A 23,391-nucleotide genomic window follows, 5' to 3' on the forward strand; every position below is an offset into this window, starting at 1 on the left:
AGAGTGTTAAAAGCTGATGTAGTATGTGCCCTGTTACAAGGTAATGAAAAAACCTTAGTCTAAAAAAAAAAAGTCCTGCATGAATGTCTGAAGATGATGAGTGCCTGTACTCACATGATTTCATAAACATTTTATAGTCATAATTAAGTCAGACAGGAAAGCATATCCATTAAAGAATATATTGTGCCATCTAAATGTCATGCTACTATTGTGTATTTCATGTTTATGCAATCATTTGACTTCTGAAAGTATTTACATCTAAATAGCAGATCTGCTGTCCCCAGTCTACACATATCCGCCCACTGACCTGCACCCCACATTATAGCCCTTATATATATAAGAGGGAAACATTCCACGTAGGAAATATATATCTAAAAACAAAGATGATGTGACTTACCAAATGAAAGTGCTGGCAGGTTGACAGACACACAAACAAACACAAACATACACACAAAATTCAAGCTTTCGCAACAAACTGTTGCCTCATCAGGAAAGAGGGAAGGAGAGGGAAAGACGAAAGGATGTGGGTTTTAAGGGAGAGGGTAAGGAGTCATTCCAATCCCGGGAGCGGAAAGACTTACCTTAGGGGGAAAAAAGGACGGGTATACACTCGCACACACACATATCCATCCATGTGGATTCTATGTGGGAATGACCAGCAACAAACTGTCCATTCACATGAATGGAACAGGCAGACAGTGTTTGTTGGTAATGAGGATCAGCCTGTGGCTAAACATGCCTTGGTGCACGGCCAGCACATCTTGGCACAGTGTTACACCGTCCGGGTTATCTGGATACTTCCCACTAACACCAACCTATCCGAACTCCGGAGATGGGAACTTGCTTTTCAATATATCCTCTCTTCCTGTTATCCACCAGGCCTCAATCTCCGCTAATTTCAAGTTGCCGCCACTCATACCTCACCTGTCATTCAACAACATCTTTGCCCCTGCACTTCTGCCTCAACTAGGTCTTTAAATATGTCTGCTTGTGTCTGTATATGTGTGGATGGATATGTGTGTGTGCGCGAGTGTATACCCGTCCTTTTTTCCCCCCTAAGGTAAGTCTTTCTGCTCCCGGGATTGGAATGACTCCTTACCCTCTCCCTTAAAACCCACATCTTTTCGTCTTTCCCTCTCCTTCCCTCTTTCCTGATGAGGCAACAGTTTGTTGCGAAAGCTTGAATTTATATATATATATATATATATATATGGATTGGAATGACTCCTTACCCTCTCCCTTAATACCCACATCCTTTCGTCTTTCCCTCCCCTTCCCTCTTTCCTGATGAGACAACAGTTTGTTGCGAAAGCTTGAATTTTGTGTGTATGTTTGTGTTTGTTTGTGTGTCTGTCGACCTGCCAGCATTTTCATTTGGTAAGTCACATCATCTTTGTTTTTTTATATATATATATATATATATATATATATATATATATATATATATATATATATATATATATATATATATATATATATATATATATATATATATATATATATATATATGGATTGGAATGACTCCTTACCCTCTCCCTTAATACCCACATCCTTTCATCTTTCCCTCTCCTTCCCTCTTTCCTGATGAGGCAACAGTTTGTTGGGAAAGCTTGAATTTTGTGTGTATGTTTGTGTTTGTTTGTGTGTCTATCTACGTGCCAGCGTTTTCGTTTGGTAAGTCACTCATCTTTGTTTTTAGGTATATTTTTCCCATGTGGAATGTTTCCCTCTATTAATATATATATATATATATATATAAAAATAGAGGGAGACATTCCACGTAGGAAAAATATATCTGTAAACAAAGATGATGTGACTTACCAAATGAAAGTTCTGGCAGGTCGACAGACACACAAACAAATTAGAACAGCATGCCACCCTTCACCTCAAAAAACTATCCAATCTCCTGGTTTCCCACCTCCGGAAAGGCAACTCACTCACCCTTCACAACCTTTCCAACAAGCCTCAACCACCTCTCATTGCACACAAACCCAGTCTCTCCCATCTACTCAGTCTCCCACTTCCAGCTCCACTCCCTCCAAAACCTCAAAATTCCAATCAACACAATCTGGCACCACAACACCCTAATTCAGTAGTTAACCTTTCCTCCAAACCTCTCTCCCAATCCAAAACCTCTGTCCTATCCAAAGGCTTCACCTTCAGCCCCACTCCCAGATTCAACCAAACCGCCCTCGTCAAAGATTTACTGTCCTACACTCATACTCTCTGCTGGAAGTATCACTTTGCCACGAAGAAAAATGATCCTAATCCTACCCCTAATGGTCCAACTCCCCAAGACACTATCCAAATTGAACCCTGCCTGGAACAGTTCCGTCCTCTGTCACAGCGGGACCCACCTCCTCTTCCTCAAAATCACCCTCTCCAAACCTTCCAGGAATTTCTGACTCCCAGTCTTGCCTCCCAATCCTTCTTAAAAAACCTTAATCCTACTCCCAACATCACCACTGCTGAAGCCCAGGCTATCCGTGATCTGAAGGCTGACCGGTCCATCGTCATTCTTCTGGCGGACAAGGGTTCCACGACCGTGGTACTTGATCGTCGGGAGTATGTGGCTGAGGGACTGCGTCAGCTTTCAGACAACACCACATACAAAGTTTGCCAAGGTAATCCCATTCCTGATGTCCAGGCGGAGCTTCAAGGAATCCTCAGAACCTTAGGCCCCCTACAAAACCTTTCACCTGACTCCATCAACCTCCTGACCCCACCGACACCCCGCACCCCTACCTTCTTCCTAAAATTCACAAACCCAATCATCCCGGCCGCCCCATTGTAGCTGGTTACCAAGCCCCCACAGAACGTATCTCTGCCTACATAGATCAACACCTTCAACCCATTACGTGCAGTCTCCCATCCTTCATCAAAGACACCAACCACTTTCTCGAACGCCTGGAATCCTTACCCAATCCGTTACCCCCAGAAACCATCCTTGTAACCATTGATGCCACTTCCTTATACACAAATATCCCGCACGTCCAGGGCCTCGCTGCGATGGAGCACTTCCTTTCACGCCGATCACCTGTCACCCTACCTAAAACCTCTTTCCTCATTACCTTAGCCAGCTTCATCCTGACCCACAACTTCTTCACTTTTGAAGGCCAGACATACCAACAATTAAAGGGAACAGCCATGGGTACCAGGATGGCCCCTTCGTATGCCAACCTATTCATGGGTCGCTTAGAGGAAGCCTTCTTGGTTACCCAGGCCTGCCAACCCAAAGTTTGGTACAGATTTATTGATGACATCTTCATGATCAGGACTCACAGTGAAGAAGAACTCCAGAATTTCCTCTCCAACCTCAACTCCTTTGGTTCCATCAGATTCACCTGGCCCTACTCCAAATCCCATGCCACTTTCCTTGATGTTGACCTCCACCTGTCCAATGGCCAGCTTCACACGTCCGTCCACATCAAACCCACCAACAAGCAACAGTACCTCCATTACGACAGCTGCCACCCATTCCACATCAAACAGTCCCTTCCCTACAGCCTAGGTCTTTGTGGCAAACGAATCTGCTCCAGTCCGGAATCCCTGAAGCATTACACCAACAACCTGACAACAGCTTTCGCATCCCGCAACTACCCTCCCAACCTGGTACAGAAGCAAATAACCAGAGCCACTTCCTCATCCTCTCAAACCCAGAACCTCCCACAGAAGAACCACAAAAGTGCCCCACTTGTGACTGGATACTTTCCGGGACTGGATCATATTCTGAATGTGGCTCTCCAGCAGGGATACGACTTCCTCAAATCCTGCCCTGAAATGAGATCCATTCTTCATGAAATCCTCCCCACTCCACCAAGAGTGTCTTTCCACCGTCCACCTAACCTTCGTAACCTCTTAGTTCATCCCTATGAAATCCCCAAACCACCTTTCCTACCCTCTACCTCCTACCCTTGTAACTGCCCCCGGTGTAAAACCTGTCCCATGCACCCTCCCACCACCACCACCTACTCCAGTCCTGTAACCCGGAAGGTGTACACAATCAAAGGCAGAGCCACATGTGAAAGCACCCACGTGATCTACCAACTGACCTGCCTACACTGTGACGCATTCTATGTGGGAATGACCAGCAACAAACTGTCCATTCGCATGAATGGAACAGGCAGACAGTGTTTGTTGGTAATGAGGATCACCCTGTGGCTAAACATACCTTGGTGCACGGCCAGCACATCTTGGCACAGTGTTACACCGTCCGGGTTATCTGGATACTTCCCACTAACACCAATCTATCCAAACTCCGGAGATGGGAACTTGCTCTTCAATATATCCTCTCTTCCCGTTATCCACCAGGCCTGAATCTCCGCTAATTTCAAGTTGCCGCCACTCATACCTCACCTGTCATTCAACAACATCTTTGCCCCTGCACTTCTGCCTCAACTAGGTCTTTAAATATGTCTGCTTGTGTCTGTATATGTGTGGATGGATATGTGTGTGTGTGCGACTGTATACCCGTCCTTTTTTCCCCCTAAGGTAAGTCTTTCTGCTCCCGGGGGTTGGAATGACTCCTTAGCCTCTCCCTTAAAACCCACTTCCTTTCGTCTTTCCCTCTCCTTCCCTCTTTCCTGATGAGGCAACAGTTTGTTGCGAAAGCTTGAATTTTGTGTGTATGTTTGTGTGTCTATCGACCTGCCATATATATATATATTGTTCCAAAAGTTCTAACTTGTGAACAAGCCTATATTTTGGTTTATCCTGACAAGGAGACCTCACTGGACGTGAGGCCATTTTCTAGGATGGCCTACGGCTGTGCGTCTGAGCAGGACTCTGAGGTTTTACTTATAGTGGTTCTAATAAAGATACCATAGAGGCCTATATCTTCCCTGGCGAAAGTCAAAATATCTGTTAGCACACCTTATACCATTTGGCATAAACACATATTCTCTATATGCAAGCCTAAATTCTTCCAAAAGTTCTTCCAAATTCGGTTTATAGTACCAAAGTTCTTCAAGTACAATTATTGCTGCAGAATAATTAATTTTATTTCCGTAGAACGTAATGGCCAACTCGTCGGTGCGCTGCTGCGTCGTAGGTACGAGGAATGCAAGGCGGAGGTCATCAGGATAGTTCCTTATGTGTTCCCAATTTGCATAGAAAAACGCCAACGCAGACATAGACTGTAATAAAATAAACTTTATTCAGAATGTGACCGTTCCTTTACGCTTACAAAAGGTCATATATACACGTTTCCGTACATTAAAAGTAACATATTTCACTTCACTCTGGACAATATCATTTTTTTCCGGTTCATCACCTGCAACTTGAATACCAATATAATATGGGTTAGTCCCTTGAAACATTTTGGTTTTACATTTACACTGATTCTCAAGATCAACCCATGACTTCACTTTACCAATATCAGCACTAGTCTCTGGTTTACTATACGTTACAAATTTATAAGCAAGACGTTTGGTTTTACATTTACACTGATTCTCAAGATCAACCCATGACTTCACTTTACCAATATCAGCACTAGTCTCTGGTTTACTATACGTTACAAATTTATAAGTGATCTCATTGTGTTTTCACATTTATTTCGGTCCGTTTCACATTCCACTATCGTCTACTCCCTCAGGTTTAATCTGTTGTCCCCATTATTCACCCATTTCGTCCTTTTGTGATTTGTTTCCACATAGTTTTGCATATTTTATGCACATATTTCTATGTTATTTATGTATTTTTACACATTTTAATTCACTGCCTTAGATCCTTGCTTCTTCCATCTGCACCAATATAGAAAAGTTTCCTTATCTTTAGCCAGAACCCAGTCCTACATACTGTTCCTGCATTGTTGTCTGTGTCATGGGATCCCCCAAATGGCCGTTCCTTCAAATTACCCATCTCGGGCTGCACCCATCCATCAACAATGACCTCCATATTCCGCCAGGCATTTGCCCTCACCAACCTAGTCCGACAAAACCATGTAAATCGGGCCTAAACCTCTTTGCAACACCTCCTCTCCATCTGTAAAATTCTCATGCTGTACAATCCCAAATTATTGTATCACATCTCTCACAAACTCTTGTCCTCCAGGAACAGCATGCACAACATCAAAAAACTCCACAACCTGTTCACCTCCTACTCCCACCTTGGACTATCATTATCCACTATATCTACAAAAGTCTTCAAACCTCCCCCACATCCCTATAAACTCTGCTTCACAGACCTACTGCACTTACCACAGCCTCAGAAACTCCCTCACCTTATGATACGGAATCAAAAATCTATACTTCAACATGCATACCCTGCAGACCACTGTGAAGTGCATGCCAGAGAGTGCTTAGCATTGTGCCACATTTTAGGGTTTCTTCCCATTCCATTCACATATGAAGCGTTAAATGCCTTTGTGGGTGCTGTAATTAGTCCATGCTTGTCTTTGTGATCCTTTCAGCAGTTGTGCATAGGGTGCCAAAGTACATTTCTAAATTTTTCACTTAATATTGATTCTTGTACTTGTTAAAGTAGGCTTTTAGCAGGACCATTTACATTTGTCTTCAAGCGCCTTCCAGTTCGGGATGTTTCAGCATGTCCATGATACTCTCCCATGAGCCAAACAGACCAGTGACCATTCATGCTGCCTTTCTTTGTGTACAGTCAGTATCCATTGGTAGTCCTATTTTGTATGGGTGCTACACACTTGGGCAGTAATCTAAGATGAGATACACAATTGTGACTCATTGATATTGATGTTGTAGGATACTAAGTTTCTCTGTTTAGTGATGGTATTAACTTCAAGATGGAAATATTCAATACAGCTACAAAAATCAATGGAAGCTGTATTTCTAATTTTTGAGGAATTTGCTATCTGTCTTGTTCGCAATATTTGTGAAACACTTTGTAATTAATGTTTTCACTGTCATGAGGAACTGACAGGTGCTTTAATGCCCAAGCTTGACACCGTGTGCCAGCCAACTCCACTCTGTTTAGTACAGTATATCTTTGAATGACATGTTTGTAATATAATCACAGTCACTTGTAGACTGTTGATAAAACATATACTGTGGAGGAACATGGCCAGTAAATGAAATCTTCGGTTGGTGGTATATTATCAGTTTAGCCTTGGTTGCAGTTGGAGCTTCTTACATTTCTACGCACTGTAGATTTCTTGCAATGCTATGCATTAAAACATATTTCTTGATTGTTTTGACACTGGTATAAATGAAATTGACCATAATATTGTTTCAACATTCTCCAAGATCCACAATGATTACCACAATGTCATGGCCCAATGTCAGGAAGTACAAAAGGCCACTGCCTGACAGGTACACAAGAAAACGGTAACAGAAATAGAAAATTGCAAAAGAAATGCCAAGACTTTTACTTGAAGATTTCTGAAAGTCTGAAGTTTTGAAATAAATGAAGAAGGTAGAAACATGAAACATACAATAAATGGTTCTGTCCACCTTGTTATTCACAGATGCATTGATTGCTTTGTACCTACATCCTGTTCTACTACCCTACTCAATAAATTGTATCAAATAATGTGAAATCCAGGATGGAATAATGACAAAATTATGAAAAGAGTACATTGCTACTCACTGTATACTGGAGCTATTTAGTCAGAGAAAGGCACAGCAGAAATATTGCTAAACAAGTAAGCTTTCAGCCAAAAGGCTTTCTTCTGAAGTAAGTAACACACACACTCACATACAGGGTGGTCCATCTGAAGTTTCGGATGAGATTATCTCGAAAACTGTACATCAGGTAAAAATAGTGGATAAGACAAGTTCGTGAGCTCAAATGAGGACATCAAATGGTACTACATGTGACCTCGAGCCCCGCCCCTTTGGGTGGGGCGGGGGGCAACTTTTATGGATGCAGATTCAAATTCTCCATAAAAAAGTAATCTGTGGCGCTACCATGGCCAAACTGTGAACTGTGGCTCAGTATAAAGGTCGGTGCAATGCGATCAGACGTCACTTCACTTTCAGATTGTGAACCATAAACATCAACTGATGAAAGTAAATTATTCTTTAGCGAAACATGGTTCACTATCCTCCTACAGTCCGCAGCTCGTGGTCTTGCGGTAGCATTCTCGCGTCCCGCGCACTGGGTCCTGAGTTCGATTCCCGGCGGGGTCAGGGATTTTTCCTGTCTTGAGATGACTGGGTGTTGTTGTGTCATTTTCATTATCATCATTCATCTCCATTACAGTCGGAGGAAGGCAATGGCAAACCACCTCCACTAGGACTTTGCCTAGTACGGCGGTGTGGGTCTCCCGCATCGTCCCCTGCGCTCTTCGGAGTATGGGATATCATCATATCCTCCTACAGAGATTGTTGATATGATGTTAATTTTAATGCCATAGCAATTACACTGCAGCTGCGCAATTGTATGCAGATCATTTCCCAAACAGATGACATCTAAGTGAAAACATTATTAATTGCACTCAACGAGCTCGAAATGGATACACGCACTGTCCACCTCGTCATCGTGAATACAATGAAAATGATGCTTGTACCCTTACCGTTCTTGTCTGTGTTCAACTGGATCCCAAAATGGGTAGTCGTGTGATTCAGAGACAAACTGGAATACCGAAATCAACTGTTTTCAGGATTTTGAAGGCACATCAGCATCATGCGTATCATAACACACTGACACAGGCATTAACACTGAAAGATATGCAAATATGCGTGCATTTCTGCCAATGGGCCTTGGAAATGATAAGAGGTGACAATGATTTTTTTAGATACGTTATGTTCACCGATGAAGCCACATTCAAAATCAATGCCAAATTAAATCGTCATGATTGTCATTATTGGTCCCCTGTAAATCCACACTGGCACCGACCGGTTGACAATCAACACAAATGGTCGTTAATGGTCTGGTGTGGAATTTTAAACAGTTACTTAATAGGACCATATTTTTTTGACTGAAATGTTACTAGGGAATCTTATTTACAACTTCTCCGCGATGATTTGTTGGAGCTAATGAAAGATGTTGATTTAGAAACTAGGCAACGAATGTGGTTCCAACAGGACAGAGCTGCTCCCCATCATGCTAAAAATGTGCGGAACGTTTTTAATTTACGGTAACCTGGTCAGTGGATAGGACGCAGTGGACCAATTCAGTGGCATCCACGTTCACCAAACCTAACATCTCCTGATACTTTCTTGTGGGATTATTTAAAAAATATTATTTATGACAGACAGCCCACAACCCAAAACGATATGGAGCAATGCATTCAAAGAGCATGTGCAGCCATACCACGGGATGTGCTGCTCAAAACTGTGGACAGCTTTTGCGGACCATTGACTTTATGCATTGAAGGAAATGGGGATAATTTTGAACAATTTCTTCATGTCTAATTTCATTAATTAAGCAGCCCAACATGTGAGAGGCAAGGGGACTCACACTAATGAAGCACCCCAACATGTAAGAGGCAAGGGAACTCACACTAATGAAGCACCCCATGGGAACATCATTCTACAGCATCCATTTCGTTGTTCCTGAGTTACACTAAAAGAAGGATACAGTAAATTTTGTACAAAAATAGCTTAATTTGGCGTAACAAAAGAATTTGTGCACATTTTTTATCGATTTGATGCGTCTGTCTCAGATAATTCTAAATAAATCAGAGTTCTTCGCCAATTTTAATTTTTCTCTATTTCAGCACCATCTGTCAATGGTTTAAAAAAATGTTTCAGACAAAAGTTGATTACTTGTTTATGGAGAATCCGAATCTGCAATAAAAAAATGGGTGTTTCCATTTAAGATTTAAAAGTTGCCTCTCGCCCCACCCAAGGGAGCGGGGGCTGGAGGTCATGTGTAGTATCATTTGATGTCTCCCTTTGAGCTTACAAACTTGTCTTACCCACTATTTTTACCCGATGTATAGTTTTCGAGATAATCTCATCCAAAACTTCAGATGGACGAGCCTGTATATATGACCACTGTGGCTGCTGAGGCCAGACTGCGAGCAACTGCACCATGATGAGAGAAGCAGTCTAGGTGGTGGGCGTAAGGAGGAGGCTGGGACATGGATGGGAAGGGACAGTCACAGTTGGTAGGTGGATTTTGTGGGTGACGAGGGGGAAAGGGGGGGGGGGGGGGGGAGAGAGAAGTAAAAAGATGCTGTGTGTGTTGGTGAAATAGAAGGCTGTGTTGTGCTGAAGTGGGAGCAGGAAGGGGGATAGGTGGGTGAAGGTCAGTGGCTAACAAAGGTTGAGACCAGGGTAGTTATGGGAACGTAGGATATATTGCAGGGAGAGTTCCCACTAGCACAACTCAGAAAATCTGGTGTTGATAAGAAGGATCCAAATTTTGCAGTCATTGAAGTGAAGAAAGTTTTGTTGGGCAGCATGCTCAGCAACTGGGTAGTCCAGCTGTTTCTTGGTCACAGTGTGTCAGTGGCTATTCATGTGTATAGACAGGGATGAATGCAGGACAGTGGTTGCAGCTTGGCATGTAGATCACACAACTAATTTCACAGGTAGCCCTGCCTTTGATGGGAATAGTGATACTTGTGACCGGACTGGAGTAGGTGGTGATGGGAGGATGTGTGGGACAGGTGTTGCATCTAGGTCTATTAACAAGGATATGAGCTGTGAGGTAAGGGGTTAGGAGCAGGAGTGGAGAAGACACGTGTGGGACAGGTCTTCATCTAGGTCTATTACAGGGGTATGAGCCATTAAAGTAAGGGCTTAGGAGCAAGGTAGAGGGACACCTGGGTCAGGTCTTGCATTTAGGTCTGTTACAGGGATATGGTCCATGAGGTAATGGGTTAGGAGCAAGGGTGAAGTAGGGATGCGTGGGACAGGTCTTGCATCTGGGTCTGTTGCTGGGAAATGAGCCATAAGGTAAGGGGTTAGGAACAGGGGTGGAGTAGGGGTGTGTGGGACAGGTCATGCACCTAGGTCTGTTACAGGGATATGAGCCATGAGATAAGGGCTTAGGCGCAGGGGTAGAGTAGGGATGTGTGTGACAGATCTTGCATCTAACTCTGTTACAGGGATATAAGCCATAAGGTAAGGACTTAGGAGTAGGGATGCGTGGGACAGGTCTTGCATCTAGGTCTGTTGCTGGGAAATGAGCCATAAGGTAAGGGGTTAGGAACAGGGGTGGAGTAGGGGTGTGTGGGACAGGTCACGCACCTAGGTCTGTTACAAGGATATGAGCCATGAGATAAGGGCTTAGGCGCAGGGGTAGAGTAGGGATGTGTGTGACAGATCTTGCATCTAACTCTGTTACAGGGATATAAGCCATAAGGTAAGGACTTAGGAGTAGGGATGCGTGGGACAGGTCTTGCATCTAGGTCTGTTGCTGGGAAATGAGCCATAAGGTAAGGGGTTAGGAACAGGGGTGGAGTAGGGGTGTGTGGGACAGGTCATGCACCTAGGTCTGTTACAGGGATATGAGCCATGAGATAAGGGCTTAGGCGCAGGGGTAGAGTAGGGATGTGTGTGACAGATCTTGCATCTAACTCTGTTACAGGGATATAAGCCATAAGGTAAGGACTTAGGAGTAGGGATGCGTGGGACAGGTCTTGCATCTAGGTCCATTAAGTGGTTAGGAGACTGGGTGGAGTAGGGATCCGTGCCTCATGGCTCATATCCCTGTAGTAGACCTAGGTGCAAGACCTGTCCGATACATCCTCCCACCACAAACTACTCAAGTCCAGTCACAGGCATCAAAGGGAGGGCAACCTGTGAAACCAGTCATGTGATCATGTGTGCTGCACCTAGTTACCATACCCTCTTCCCACCACGTCTCTGTATGCTTCCACAACCAGCACTCTTTTTGTCCCCCACCCCTACCCTGCTATCCTTTCACCTTCCATCATGCACAGTCATGCGTGTACTTCAGAATAGGGCCTCTTGGCCAGAATTTTACTTGTTTAGCACATATTTATTTTTATTTCTCTCTCTCTTTTTTTCTTTTTTTTTTTGTGAGTAGCAATCTATCCTTTTCATATTATTGTCAATAAATTGTACATTGAGTTGACAAAAGTCATGGGATAGTGATATGCACATATACGGATGACAGTAGTAGAGTGTACACAAAGTATAAAATGGGAGGGCATTGGCAGAGCTGCCATTTGTACTCAGGTGATTCACGTGAAAAGGTTTCTGTCACGATCATGGCTGCATGATGGGATTTAACAGACCTTGAATGCAGAATGGTAGTTGGAGCTAGATGCATGGGGCATTCCATTTTGGAAATCATTAGAGAATTCAGTATCTCGAGATCGACAGTGTCAAGAGTGTGTCAAGGACACCAAATTTCTGGTGTTAACTCTCACCACAGACAACCCAGTGGGTGACCGCCTTCACTTAACAACTGAGAGCAGCATTGTCCGCATACCGTGCTGAAAGGCGAGCAGCACTGTATGGAATCAATGTGGGACGTACGACATACATATCCGTGTGGTCAATGCGGCACAATTTGGCGATAAGGGGCTAATGCTGCAGACAACAGATGCGAGTGCCTTTGCTAACAGCATGACATTGCCTGCAGTGCACACCTGGGCTCATGGCCATACCACTTAAACACTAGATGACTGGAAAACTGTGATCTGGTCAAATGAGTCCTGGTTTCGGCCAGTAAGATCTGATGGTAGGGTTCGAGTGTGATGAAGAGCGCACAAAACCATGGAATCAGGTTGTCAACAAGGCATTGAGCAAGCTAGTGGTGTCTCCATAATGGAGTGGGCTATGTTTACACGGAATCAACTGGTCGTCTGGTCCAACTGAACTATCATTGATGGGAAAAAGTTACATTCAGCTACTTGGAGACCATTTGCAGCCATTCGTGGACTTCATGTTCCCAAAGAACAATGAAATTTTTAAGGATGACAATGTGCCATGACACAGGGCCACAATTGTTCGTGATTGGTTTTAAGAACATTCTTATCAATTCAAGAGAATGATATGGCCACCCAGATCGCCCAACATCAATCGCATCAAATGTTTATGGATCATAATCAAGAGATCATTTCATTCTCAAAATCCTGCACCAGAAACACTTTCGCAATTATGGATGGCTGTAGAGGCAGCTTGGTTCAGTATTTCTGCAGGGGCTTCCAACAACTTGCTGAGTCCATGCCACATTGAGTTGCTGCAGTAAGCCAGTAAAAAGGAGGTACCCCATGACTTGTTGCCTCAGTGCATATTGTATATGTGATTGTTTTCTTTCTTTTCATTTACAGTTTATCTTTTATTTACCACTAGTTTTTGTTGTCATTTTCATTATGTGATGACTAACTTGCAGCAGTCAGCATCGTCATGGTGCACTGAGTTCACATTGTGCACTGTATTTTGTATCTACAGTTATTCCAGATAGTATCTATTTATTTATTTTTTTCAAGATTTGTGTCTACAAGAGACTTGTATAAATAAGAATTGAGTAAATAAATCTGCATTTAACCATGCTGCTTTGGTAAAGGGCATACTTTCCTTTGCACGTAATGTCCACTGGAAATGTCACTTTGCAACCCAACCCCAAAACCATTCCAATAGCAAGTCTGACATTGAACCCTGCCTTGAACAGTTTCGACCATGATCCCAATTGACCCACACCCACTACCTCAGAATCAACTTTTACAGGCCTTCCAAGAATTCCTCACATCCAGCATTGCTTCACATCCTTCCTCAGGCTTTGCATTCCCTAAAAGCTGAGAACTCCACAATTATTGTCCCAGCAGACAAAGGATCTACCACTGCGGTACTTGACCAACAGTTAGTGAAGGTCTACACCAGCTGACTGACACCTCTACATGCAGCATCTGTCATTAAGATCCCATCCCTGTGATTCAAACTGACCTGCAGTCCATCCTAAAAACCTCAGGCCCCTCACAAATACTTACGCCTCAATCCACAGAACTTCTTACCCCACCCAAATTATGCACCCCCACCTTTTACTTTCTTCCTAAGATCCACAAACTCAATCATCCAGGCTGTCCTGTGGTTGCTGGCTTCAAAGAACCCACCGAACCTTAGTTGATCAAAACCTGCAACCCATAGTATAAAGACTTACCTCCTATATTAAAGATACCAACCATTTCCTATATCGTCTGAAAGCCATGCTTGCCGCCATCTCCCTCTATACCAACATCCCCCACATACATGGTCTGTCTGCTGCTGAACATTTCCTCAGTCAATGCCCATCTGATTCCAAGCCTATGACATCCTTCTTGCTCACCTTAATCAACTTTGTACTTGCCAACAATTACTTCACCTTTGAGAGGCAGAAATATAAACAGATCAGGGGTACGGCCAGGGGAACCAGGATGGCTCCTTCCTGTGCCAACCTTTTCATGGGTTGCTTGGAGGGGCTTTCCTGGGAACCATAAACATTCAGCCCTTGGTTTTGGTTAGATACATTCATAAAATTTTCGCCATATGGACTAATGGTGAGGCTGACCTTCTAAAATTCCTGGAATCTCTAAATAACTTTTCCCAGTTGAAGTTCACATGATCCTATTCCAAATCCCATGCCACTGTCCTTGATGTTGACCACATCCTCACTGAAGGCCAGCTGCACACTTCTGTCTACATCAAACATACTACAGTTGCCATCCTTTCCATGTCAAATGTCCCCTCTCATACAGCATTTGCATTCAAGGCAAACATATTTGTTCGGATGCAGACACTATACAGCAGTACACCACAACTCTCACTTCAGCCTTCACTGGATGTAATTATCCCAACAGCCTAGTTCAAAATCAAATTTCCAGGCCATCACATCCAATCCTGGTACTGCTGATCCCTCCAAAAAACAACTTCAGAGCAGTCCCTCCAAAAAACAACTTCAGAGCACACCACTAGTCACCCAGTATTATCCTGGTCTTGAATGGATCAATCAGCTACTTAGACAAGGCCATGACTTCTTAAAATCATGCCCTGAACTGAGATCCATTCTGTCTGAGATTTTGCCCACCACACCCAGATCTCTGCATTATCCTTTTCAGACACTATGCTCCTTCTGCTCTCATCTCCCTACCCTTTGGCTCCTACCCCTATGACCATCCCCAGTGCAAGACTTTCCCTATGCACCTTCCTTCCAACACCTATTCCAGCCCTGCAACTGGTAAAACATATACTATCAAATGGAGAGCCACCTGTGACACAACACATGCCATATACCAGCTGTTATGTAAACACTGTTTGGCCTTTTACATCAGCATGATTACCACCCAGTTATCAGTCAGGGTGAATGGGCATAGGTAGAGGATCTATACAGGCAACACACAATATCCTGTTGCAGAGCATCCTGTACAACATGACAATCGTGACCTCAGTGCCTGTTTCACTACTCGCACCATCTGGATTCTTTCCACAGAAACCAGTTTCTCAGAATTCCACAGGCAGGAACTAGCACTACAACATGTCCTTTGTTCTCGCCACCCACCTGGCCTTAATTTACATTAATTCCTTGTGTCTCATCATTTATTCACAGTAACTACTTCTTTCTTCTCTCTGTTTTAGTTTTCTGCATCTTTCATTTTGTGACTTGTTTATTTTTCACCGTCCCCCCTCTGTTACATACAATGCACGATGTTTTAGTACTAATCTCTGTTTTGCATATTACCCTGTCTTCCACCTGTAAGCTCTCAGGTTTTCAAATCTCATCCAGTGCAGTTCTTAACAATCAGTCTTTCCTTTTCATCGCAAATGTTAGTCCCCCTTGACCCGGGGTTCTGGGTGGCTTTTCTGAACTTTAGCTCTTTCCCTAAACCTCTCCAGTCCTTTTCTTTCATCCCTCTACCTTTCCCTTCAACTCTTCTGCCAAAAGCCACTGGCTCTGAAAGCTTGTAAGAGTTAAATCCTTTTTTGTGTGTGTGTGTGTGTGTGTGTGTGTGTGTGTGTGTGTGTGTGTGTGTTCCCCTGCCACTGCTTTGTAAACAGTATGTTTGTGTCAAAGGATTTTGTTCCTGTGTTTGAAATTACACAAAATCCTTTCATTGAAACAATTGTACACAAATTTTATAAGGGAAATTTTTAAGTAAATAGTGATTGATTGCCACTTAATCCGCCAATTATCATCTATGTAGCTTGTTATACTTTCTTATAAAAGTATTATAAACCAGTTTCTGTTTCAGGCACATATATGTTACTATTGTTGTTATTAATATTATTATTATTATATTCATACGCCTCACTTTTCTGTTGTGTAAGAGATATTCATAGTGTTTCTTCTATGTCAGGATTTCTGCAATTAAAACAGCAGATAAATCCTGAGGGAATGAAACCACTACCTGCAGATAAATGACTGGTGACACATTTCAAAGATCACATAATCATGCTGAAGAATTAAACAACACAACCATAGCATTCTTTACTCCTGTGGGTGCACAATGTGTAACACAGCCATAGTTGTCACTGCAGTCTCCAACTTTTCAGTTGCACATATTTAATTACTATTGCATACGCAGCTTCGAGGTAGTGTATTTTCGAATACAAACATTTCCTCCTCTTTTACAGTGTACACATTTTACACTACTCTATCCACTTCATTATCCATCTGAAGCCCTTCTCCGCTTATTAACACAATGCTCTTTTCTTTTGGAAAGTTACTTTCTTTATGGCTACTTTCATTTTTAATCCCTGCCTGGTGACATTTTTTCTCCAACCAATTCCAGTGTATACACTTGTCATTATACCTCTGCCTGGTCAGAAAACACACTTTTGCCCTAGTTAAAATCCAGTCTCACAAGGATCTTCGATTTTCCTGGTTCCATAGGCTCCTAACTTCAACACACTTTTTACACTATTACTCTGTCCAAGCAGAAATCTTACTGGACTGCATCTAACAATTTTTAAATGCAATTTTTTTTTTTTGTGTGTGTGTGTGTGTGTGTGTGTGTGTGTGTGTGTGTGTGTGTGTGTGTGTATGTGTAAATGGGCAGGTGGGTTGAGGGAGCGGGATGTTAGGGAGGAGTCACAAAAATAATATAAAAATATCTTAAACTAATGTGATTTTCTCATCTTTTACATCTGTTTATGCACCACTCATAATTCATCTGTAGGTGAGTTGTTGCATTTCCTCAAATTACTTTTTATTTTTAGTTTATCCTGCTGATTAATTATTTTTGTACAGAGGACCAGTATTTGGCAGAAATGCTGTGAAAAAGAAATACCAAATGAGGTTCTTGAAGAAATCACAAGTAATTTATACCCAGGATGGTCCCACTGTGGTACAGAGACTAACTGGCATTGTGTTTATAAAGCATGGCGCAGGTGGATGAGGAAGAGAAAGACACCTTGCACTGTAAGATCTGTTTTCACATCCGAGGAGAGACTTGAGTGGGTCACGAGTGTGAAGGCCTCAGGTTCTTGTATTGTAACTGGGCATAAGGATGGCAGCATCAAATTTTGGAGTCGATTCAGTGGCTTTTTGGGAGGAGTATTCCATCATGCACGTGCTGTTACAGATTTGGGACTTATGATATATAATCCAAAAGGTTGGTTCACTGATTATAATTTTGTAAACACTCATTACGTTATGGTTGTATGTGTTTGTGTATGTTCACAGAATAGTTTATGCTTATGGTTTCAACATTTCTTTGTCACCAGCTACTCTCATAGGCCCTCACATGTGAGGTAAATGTGGAAATAGCCTTAAGACAATTAATTTGTTTTGGGACTTTTGATTTTTAGGTTGCTTTTGTAATATTTTTCAGCCCAGTGCTTTAAAGTGCCTAGCATAAGCAGAGATAATCATCACTTCAGAAATAGCATACAACAGAAGATAAAAACTTAATTTCTCAGGAGTTTGTCTCCCTAATAATCAAACAGTTCAAATACTGTAATCCTCGTATCCCATGTCACAATAGTATTACAATTTGAGGATGAGCGCCATGCTACATGCAAAGAACAATGCTAGATCTAGGTGGAATGAAATATTAATCAGTGGACAGTGCAGGATGGAATAACAACTGTATGAAGAGGATAGATTGCTACTTGCCACATAGAGGAAGCATTGACTCATGTACAGGCACAATGAAGAAGACTGCTAAACATTTAAGCTTTTGGACAGAATGGGTTCCCTGTGCCCGGAGACAGTGGTCGCGCCCGTGTGTGTTTGTGTGTGTGTGTGTGTGTGTGTGTGTGTGTGTGTGTGAGAGAGAGAGAGAGAGAGAGAGAGAGAGAGAGAGAGAGAGAGAGTTGTTTTCGTGTGAATGTCCATGTGATTTCTGTTTTGGAAAGAGGACTTATTTGCCCAAAAGCTTAAATGTTTAACAGTCTTTTTTCATTTCGCCTCTCTGTGACTCAACACTTCCTCATGTGGTGAGTAGCAACCAAATCTTTTCATATTGTTGGAATAAAAATATTAGTATTTATGGGTAAATTTCTAAAGAAGAATTAGCCAAGTTTCTTTCCACATCTTTTTATAAAGATAATATTGCATTTATAATGATACACATGCTTTGCTCCAATAAATTGTATTACATTCCTCCACTCACCCCACCACTCCTCCAGTACACCTTTGAACTTTGTAGTGGGCAGATGTATTTCATCTGATATAGATCCTATTATCAGGAGTGTTATGGATTATGGATCTTATGTATAGTCATATCACAGAAATTACCATTTTGAGTTTACGTGGAGACAAAATTGTGAGTTTTGCTCTTACCATGCCATATTATTATGTAGTGAAACATGAGAAAAATAAGGCATGCACATGGTGATGTATGAAAAAGGTTCATTACAATGTTGGACAAGTCATAGTATGATATGATAATCAATGCCTTGAGGTGATGTGATGAAAACTTGTAGTGCTCGAAGCTAACATGTTTTTACATAAGTACATGCAGCAGTATTTATTACAAATCTATTACAGTTTCACAGTCCTTTGTTTGTTTAATATTTAGAACGGTATCCATTGTGATGAATACTCATGACAAGTTAAAATTCCCTGCCAGACTATAGTCAAGTCTTGGTCTGGCATGAAATTATAACTTGTCACAAATCTCTGCAAGAAAAGTATTCATTTTCCATACTACACTATTGGTAAGTGAAAGGAATGAGCCATTGTAAATGAGATCATAGAGACATGACACAAGTTCATATTAGCCATGACTGGAACAGGAAAATGTCTTCACCTTCTTCAAGGGCTATAATCTAACATCACTTTTAAGAGCTTTTTTTCTGCTGGGAGGAGGGGGGAGGGGGGGTTTCTGTGTGAGGATTTGAACACCATTCCTCATGAATGAGAGAGTCCAGTGTGATAAACCAGTATGCTACCTCTCTTACCGTAGCTAACAATCAATAATTAATGATCTGATGTGCCAAAGAAAGAACTTGCTGAATGAATACTTTAAAATCAGCCATCCCCAATATCCATCCAAAGACCCTAAGATTGACACCTGTTAAGTATTTAAGCATTGTCAGTCAAGTACTATGACATTCTTAAACACACTGCATGGTTTTTATCAAGCTGAATTGCCCCCATCTAAACGAAGTCGTAACCAAGGTCCTGATGGTATAACTTTCCCTCCAGTGACAAAATTTATGTAGCCAAGACTGAGTGTGTGTACGTGTTTGTTATCAGTTAACAACTGTGCATGGTTTGACTAGTGTTCCATACTGATTTGACTGGCATCAAGTCTCGGTTAAAATGAATGAAGACAAGTGTTTGTCCTTGCAATATCTTGCACCTGAACATTCCTTGGAAATAATAATGAGGACCTATGATTTTGTTTCATCACTAAGTCATATGGATCTCCATTTCATGGATGATAAACAGCTCCACGGCGTGCTCCTCATCTTGTGCATTAACTAGATCTCTAATTATGTTTTCCCCCTTCTTCTTATTTGAATGTCACATAGTTTTCTTTCTTTTGTTTTCCATCCTCATTCAGTCTTATGGCATGCTTGCATCTTCCTTTTGGCTTATTGGTATCTTTTAGCAATGCTTTTTCTTCTCATGTCACCTGCATTCTTTGTAAGCTTTTCACTATTCTTTTGTCTTCTTGCATCTTTCATTCCCCTCAACACACATTAATTCTTTTTTATGTTAGTTTTCATCTATGACCTGTGGGTTACCTGAAGCTCAATAATAACATTCTGGAATTTGAATCATGGCTGATATGATGACATCCTTTACTGCAGTCTCTCTCTCTCTCTCTCTCTCTCTCTCTCTATCTCTCTCTCTCTCTCTCTCTGTCACTTGTGGTTTTTGGGTTTTTCCTTTGCTTCGTCTGTACACATTAGTGGATTTTTTGGGTTTTATCTCCTCTCCAACACCTTTACATTGTTTCTTTTCCAGTTTTCTATCATTTCTTTCTTCTGGGGTAAGAGATTGCTTGAATGGTTCTGGAAACTAGACACTGAATCTTGTTGGATTTTTCACCTCTTCCGTAAGTTCAAAATTTAGAGATTGCTAACTTCTAGAACATTCTATAGTTGGTATCTGCCTCATTGTCTCTAACTTTTGTTCGATTTTAGTATTTATGCATGTTGTATTAATCTTTGTATTCTTAAATACTGAAAGTTCTACAGGTAACTTGTTCATCCAGAATACAAAATGGGATGTGAGACACAACCTGTTAATTTCTACCTCTAAGGACCGTAGTATCAAAATTATTAACTTGGAGACTGGATTTACAAGCTGGTCACTGACATGTCACCTAATGCAGACCTGTATGGTGAGGTAAGGAAGATCACCTAGTTAAGTTCATCAGCTCACATATTACTAAAAGGTTTTCTTTTCCATTTTGCTTCTGCATTTACAGTGATGATTCAAAGAAATGCAGTGACCACAGTGCTTTGTGACACAAATCTGTTTTTACAATAAGTAGTATACGAGTGCAATCATTCACGCCTATTATGAATTAGTTGCAGTTAACATGTTCTCCAGACATTACAATAAACTGAGCTCTAAAAAAATTATTTTTTGCATATCTCATTAACATGACCACTAAAAATACTACTTATATTCATTATTGAATGCAGGAGGAACAAGACTTTTGGTCAGGCGAATACAGGATCATAAATACAAAATCAAATAGGGGTAATGCAGGAGGAGCTTTAATAATGAATAGGAAAACAAGAGTGCGGGTAAGCTCCTACAAACAGCATAGTGAACGCATTGTTGTGGCCAAGATAGACACGAAGCCCATGCCTGCTACAGTAGTACAAGTTTATATGCCAACTAGCTCTGCAGATGATGAAGAAATTGATGAAATGTATGATAAGATAAAAGAAATTATTCAGGTAGTGAAGGGAGACGAAAATTTAATAGTCAAGGGTGACTGGAATTCGACAGTAGGAAAAGGAAGAGAAGGAAACGTAGTAGGTGAATATGGATTGGGGCTAAGAAATAAAAGAGGAATCCGCCTGGTAGAATTTTGCACAGAGCATAACTTAATCATAGCTAACACTTGGTTTAAGAATCATGAAAGAAGGTTGTATACATGGAAGAACCCTGGAGATTCTAAAAGGTTTCAGATAGATTATATAATGGTAAGACAGAGATTTAGGAACCAGATTTTAAATTGTAAGACATTTCCAGGGGCAGATGTGGACTCTGACCACAATCTATTGGTTATGAACTGTGGATTAAAACTGAAGAAACTGCAAAAAGATGGGAATTTAAGGAGATGGGACCTGAATAAACTGAAAGAACCAGAGGTTGTGCAGAGTTTCAGGGAGAGCATAAGGGAACAATTGACAGGAATGGGGAAAAGAAATACAGTAGAAGAAGAATGGGTAGCTTTGAGGAATGAAATAGTGAAGGCAGCAGAGGATCAAGTAGGTAAAAAGACGAGGGCTAGTAGAAATCCTTGGGTAACAGAAGAGATAGTGAATTTACTTGATGAAAGGAGAAAATACACAAAATGCAGTAAGTGAAGCAGGCAAAAAGGAATACAAACGTCTGAAAAATGAGATCGACAGGAAGTGCAAAATGGCTAAGCAGGGATAGCTAGAGGACAAATGTAAGGATGTAGAGGCTTATCTTAAGAGGGGTAAGATAGATACTGCCTACAGGAAAATTAAAGAGACCTTTGGAGAAAAGAGAACCCCTTGCATGAATATCAAGAGCTCAGATGGACACCCAGTTCTAAGCAAAGAATGGAAAGCAGAAAGGTGGAAGGAGTATATAGAGGGTCTATACAGGGGCAATGTTCTTGAGGACAGTATTATGGAAATGGAAGAGGAGGTAGATGAAGATGAAATGGGAGATATGATACTGCGTGAAGAGATTAACAGAGCACTGAAAGACCTAAGTCGAAACAAGGCCCCGGGAGTAGACAACATTCCATTAGAACTACTGACAGCCTTGGGGGAGCCAGGCCTAACAAAACTCTACCATCTGGTGAGTAAGATGTATGAGACAGGCGAAATTCCCTCAGACTTCAAGAAGAATGTAGTAATTCCAAAGAAAGCAGGTGTTGACAGTTTAATAAGTCACAGCTGCAAAATACTAACACGAATTCTTTACAGACGAATGGAAAAACTGGTAGAAGCTGGCCTCAGGGAAGATCAGTTTGTATTCCATAGAAATGTTGGAACACGTGAGGCAAATCAGACCCTATGACTTATCTTAGAAGCTAGATTAAGGAAAGGCAAACCTACATTTCTAGCATTTGTAGACTTAGAGAAAGCTTTTGATAATGTTGAATGGAATACTCTCTTTCAAATTCTGTAGGTGGCAGGGGTAAAATACAGGGAGCGAAAGGCTATTTACAATTTGTACAGAAACCAGATGGCAGTTATAAGAGTCGAGGGACATGAAAGGGAAGCAGTGGTTGGAAAGGGAGTGAGACAGGGTTGTAGCCTCTCCCCGATGCTATTCAATCTGTATATTGAGCAAGCAGTAAAGTAAACAAAAGAAAAGTTCGGAGTAGGTATTAAAATCCATGGAGAAGAAATAAAAACTTTGAGGTTTGCCGATGACATTGTAATTCTGTCAGAGACAGCAAAGGACTTGGAAGAGCAGTTGAACGGAATGGACAGTATCCTGAAAGGAGGGTATAAGATGACCATCAACAAAAGCAAAACGAAGATAATGGAATGTAGTCGAATTAAGTCGGGTGATGCTGAGGGAATTAGATTAGGAAATGAGACACTTAATGTAGTAAAGGAGTTTTGCTATTTGGGGAGCAAAATAACTGATGATGGTCGAAGTAGAGAGGATATAAAATGTAGACCGGCAATGGCAAGGAAAGTGTTTCTGAAGAAGAGAAATTTGTTAACATCGAGTATAGATTTAAGTGTCAGGAAGTCGTTTCTGAAAGTATTTGTATGGAGTGTAGCCATGTATGGAAGTGAAGCATGGACGATAAATAGTTTAGACAAGAAGAGAATAGAAGCTTTTGAAATGTGGTGCTACAGAAGAATGCTGAAGATTAGATGGGTAGATCACATAACTAATGAGGAGGTACTGAATAGAACTGGGGAGAAGAGGAGTTTGCGGCACAAATTGACTAGA

General features: G+C 41.6%; 1 protein-coding gene across 1 annotated transcript in view; it reads left to right on the top strand.

The window, feature by feature from the left end:
- LOC126412141 (uncharacterized) overlaps window positions 1-23,391 on the top strand; it is a 98,417-nt gene that overhangs the window by 22,001 nt on the left and 53,025 nt on the right. The window contains exons 2-3 of the mRNA XM_050081593.1: window positions 17,056-17,419; window positions 20,460-20,610. Coding sequence (XP_049937550.1) covers window positions 17,056-17,419; window positions 20,460-20,610 — 515 coding nt within the window. The remainder of the gene's footprint in view (window positions 1-17,055; window positions 17,420-20,459; window positions 20,611-23,391) is intronic.

The sequence above is a fragment of the Schistocerca serialis genome, chromosome 7 (assembly GCF_023864345.2).
Source record: "Schistocerca serialis cubense isolate TAMUIC-IGC-003099 chromosome 7, iqSchSeri2.2, whole genome shotgun sequence".
NCBI classification, from domain to species: Eukaryota; Metazoa; Arthropoda; class Insecta; order Orthoptera; family Acrididae; genus Schistocerca; species Schistocerca serialis.